The 3,784-nt window shown below is 31.8% G+C and overlaps 1 protein-coding gene across 1 annotated transcript; it reads left to right on the top strand.

Annotated features, from left to right (window-relative positions):
- Positions 1–994: 994 nt before the first annotated feature.
- Positions 995–2,015, top strand: LOC149226857 (WUSCHEL-related homeobox 6-like). Its single transcript, XM_089380321.1, has 3 exons — positions 995–1,364; positions 1,456–1,508; positions 1,617–2,015. Exons 1-3 carry the CDS (start codon positions 995–997, stop codon positions 2,013–2,015), a joined length of 822 nt encoding a protein of 273 aa, XP_089236447.1.
- Positions 2,016–3,784: the final 1,769 nt, after the last annotated feature.

Genomic DNA, 3,784 nt, shown 5'->3' on the forward strand with positions numbered 1-3,784 from the left:
AAGTTATGACTAGGGCATTTTCGTAATCCACATTAAATATTTTTTAATTAATATTTCTTAATATTGTATATCACTTTTAAATTTCTAAAAATTAAGAATTTTTTTAAAATTAAATTAATTAATTTAATATAAAATTACAAAATTTAATATAAGCATTAAAATATTTTATTTATATTCTAACAATAAAATATATTGCTATTATTAATATATTCTTATTTTGAATATTACATATCCAACCAATATAAAATAAATTACACATGATGTAATATCAAAAACAATATATTTATATATCATATAAATATGTAATATCAAAAATAATATATTTATATATCATATACTTATTCCAGTAGGTAAAAAAAATAATCCTGAAATCTATTTCCTTTCCTAAACCGTCAAAACGTAATTCTTATTTGCTTCGCTTCCCTTTCCGAAAAATAATCGACTTAAATAATGTATTTAAATCCAAATGTCGCCTTGATTTTATAAATAAATTTAGTTTCCAATCCACGGTTTTACATATTTCAACACGTGTGGCTTTATGCAATATCATTTAATGGTTTTTCCTTATTACACGAAATTATGATCATAATCTAGATGCCATTGAATGTGGATAATAATAAAAGCTTATTTTTAATAGGAGGTAAAGATTGCATTTATGTTTCTATTAAAGTGGAAATAACGTCTCCTTTCATCGCGGTATCCCATGCGTGCAAACACTATTTAAGAAAGTCAAGGACATCCTTTTTCCAATCAACATCATGCGATCCTTTTTCCCCAATCGACATCAGGCGATCATTTTTTTCCCAATCGACATCAATCGACACTTGAAATTTGTTGTATTTTTGAGTTTGGTATTCGTTCTCTGAAGTAGGTGTTCTTGGTTGCCCAGTTAAACTTAGAGGAATTGCGCCATAGCTGAACGCCGCCTTCGCCACAGACAGAAAGAATAACAGCCTAAATTTCACCGCAGGAAGACAAATCTGTATTACCTGCCATGCCATGCCACGTCAGCTTTCCAGAATCAGTAGGTTCCAAGGAAAGGAAGGAATTAGAGATTACATGGTCCCGTTGGAAGCCCACAAAAAGACACAGAGAGATTTTGGAAGACCTCTTCAGACAAGGGCATCGTAACCCTAGTCGCTCTCGGATAAATGAGATTACTACTCTACTCAAACAACACGGTAAAGTAGAAGCAAAAAATGTGTTTTATTGGTTTCAGAATACTCAAGCACGCAGCAAGAGGAAACAGAAAATGAAGACCCGTCCGATGCAGCGATCTCGAGTTCAATCAACGCGTCAGGTTCTGAATGAAAAGGATACTGTGAAAAGCTTGGAGGGCGAAACCTGTTATCCTCCAACTAAGGGTAAACTATAGTTACTTTTTTTTTTAACAGTCTTAAGCGTTTCCATTTTTAGTTGCTTACTTATATTGTAGCCATGTCTGTCTATGTTCAGCTGATGGCATAATCGTGGATTATACAAAGCATATGGCCCAGTTATCACCTCAGGTAGCGACAATCTAATGGGCAGCTTGTTATTCTCTTCCCTTTTTTTATTGTTAAATCTAGGTTTCACATATGTTTTTCGCTCTCTGATTCATTATCCACGTATTTTAGATTATGGTCCAGGAAACCACAAATTCACCAGAATCAGCCTCCGGTATGCCAACACAAAAGCTCATACCTATTGATTTGTCATCGAAACAACATTTGCAATCTGTTGGGGTCGAAACGTTCTCAGAACCCGATCATTTCACATACAATATGTGGAACAAAGAAGCCCATAGAAATGATGGATGGCTGCACCATTTTACAGACCCTCGCAGAAGTAACGTCATGACGAATTGTGCAGCTGCCCAGGAACATGAAAAAAGAGAGGAATTGCTGGAGCTGTTTCCTTTGCATCCGGATGGTAACCTCAGGTCCAAGTGCAACAGTAGTTTGAACGGTGAACAACAAACCAACAACCTGAAGTTGGGTGGTGGTGTATTCTTGTCATTAAAGTTTGTGCCTTAGATACAAACGAATTGCATACTCAAAGTTTACCCCTATTTTATTCATTTCCATGATCATAAATCCCGTCCAATCCGTTAACAAATTTTGTCATTTGAAATGTACGTTGAGGTCTGGTTTATCATACAATCTAAATAAATCAAACAATCTCAGCGTTTTAATTGAATAAATAAATGCATCTTCCAATTTTATGACAAATATCTTCAGTCTCTCCTTTCATAACCATTTTGAGTTTACTAATGTGGGGAAATAAAATATTTTTGAGGTTCGCAATGTTGCAAAATAAAATGTTTTGGCAAGATTAGAGGGTTACATTGTTAGTTCAAGTTTATCCTTAATCTGGATAGCATGAATACAAAATTTGCCTAAACCTAATTTCATAAAAAGGTTTGATTTTCATTTTGGAACTTGAATAATTTACCTAAACCTAATTTCATAAAAAGGTTTGATTTTTACTGTGCAACTTGAATTGACCAGAGGAGGTGTGCATTTGTTAAATGAAGCATACCACATTACCCTAGAGGATGCATAAGCAATTTTGCTGGCAAATGGAGAAAACTTACACCATAGTTTTCTCTCAAACTCATCTCTACAAACTTTTTAATAGCATGAAAGTTTTTGTAAACCGTCAATATTTATAATCCCAATAGACTTAGGTTTTGTATTTTTTTCTTCTATTTTTACATTATAGTTGTTCTCTTTTTGAAAATGGTTTGGATAGTCATTGTCAAACTTTTTCATCTCCATTTGACATTTGTCCTTCTTCACTTCTCACATGTATAAACTTTAACTTAAGAAAAAGAAAGAATTACACATCTTATTGTAAAATGAACCATTTTACTAAATAATTTTTTCTCTATATAAAAAGAATGTTATAAATAATAATGAAGAACTTATTATAATTAGAATAATCTAAAATCCCTAGGAAATTGGTGGGTGTGGGAGCTAGTTGGAATTTATTTAGTTTTAAGATTATGGCTAAATTAGATATTAAATTGATATATGAGATTTTTTAATTTAAAGTTTATAAAGGTATATATAATTTAATCTTTTTTGAATTTGAACCTATAACATTTTACCAAAGAAATACATACTCCTTTGTATATATACTTTGTTAATATGAAATTGATATTTATAATTTTTGCATTCTACATACAAAACAAATATATGTAAAATAAACAATTCAATAGTCATATTATATATTTAGTAGGTAATGCACGGTTGGAATTTGATGGGCAAGAATTTTGCCGGTCATGGGATGATTTGCCTTTGAAATATAGGTTAAAAAATTACAAAACCCTAAAAAATCTCCCTTGAAACTATGTTTATATATTTAGTAGGCACTACATGGTTGGAATTTGACACTGCCCATCATGGGGTGATTTTCCCTTGAAATACAAGTTAAAAATTCCAACCCTAGTAGGTAGTCCTTCGGGCTCTGTATTGTCTACCTTTTTCTTCTCCATTTGACATTTGTAATTCAAATTTGAAGTGCTAGTATTTTTTGAAATTCCAACCCTAGTAGGTGGTCCTTCGGGCTCTCTATTGTCTACCTTTTTCTTCTCCATTTGACATTTGTCCTTCATGTTTTGACATGGGTCAATTTTAAGTAAATAAAAAAAAAGAATTACACATCTTATTGTAATATGGACCATTTTTCGGAATAAAATTTTCTTATATATGAATGAGTGTTATAAATAATAATTAGGAACTTAGCATAAAGGAACTTATTAGAATTAGAATAATCTCAAATCCTTGTGAAATTGGAGGGT

The sequence above is a fragment of the Pinus tabuliformis genome, chromosome J (genome assembly GCF_031772625.1).
Source record: "Pinus tabuliformis cultivar Carrire ecotype Pingquan chromosome J, CPIR1, whole genome shotgun sequence".
NCBI classification, from domain to species: domain Eukaryota; kingdom Viridiplantae; phylum Streptophyta; class Pinopsida; order Pinales; family Pinaceae; genus Pinus; species Pinus tabuliformis.

Coding starts and splice junctions, on each gene's coding strand:
- LOC149226857 (XM_089380321.1), top strand. CDS start 995: ATGCCATGCCACGTCAGCTTTCCAGAATCAGTAGGTTCCAAGGAAAGG. Junction 1,365..1,455: donor CTGTTATCCTCCAACTAAGG/GTAAACTATAGT, acceptor GTCTATGTTCAG/CTGATGGCATAATCGTGGAT. Junction 1,509..1,616: donor TGGCCCAGTTATCACCTCAG/GTAGCGACAATC, acceptor CACGTATTTTAG/ATTATGGTCCAGGAAACCAC.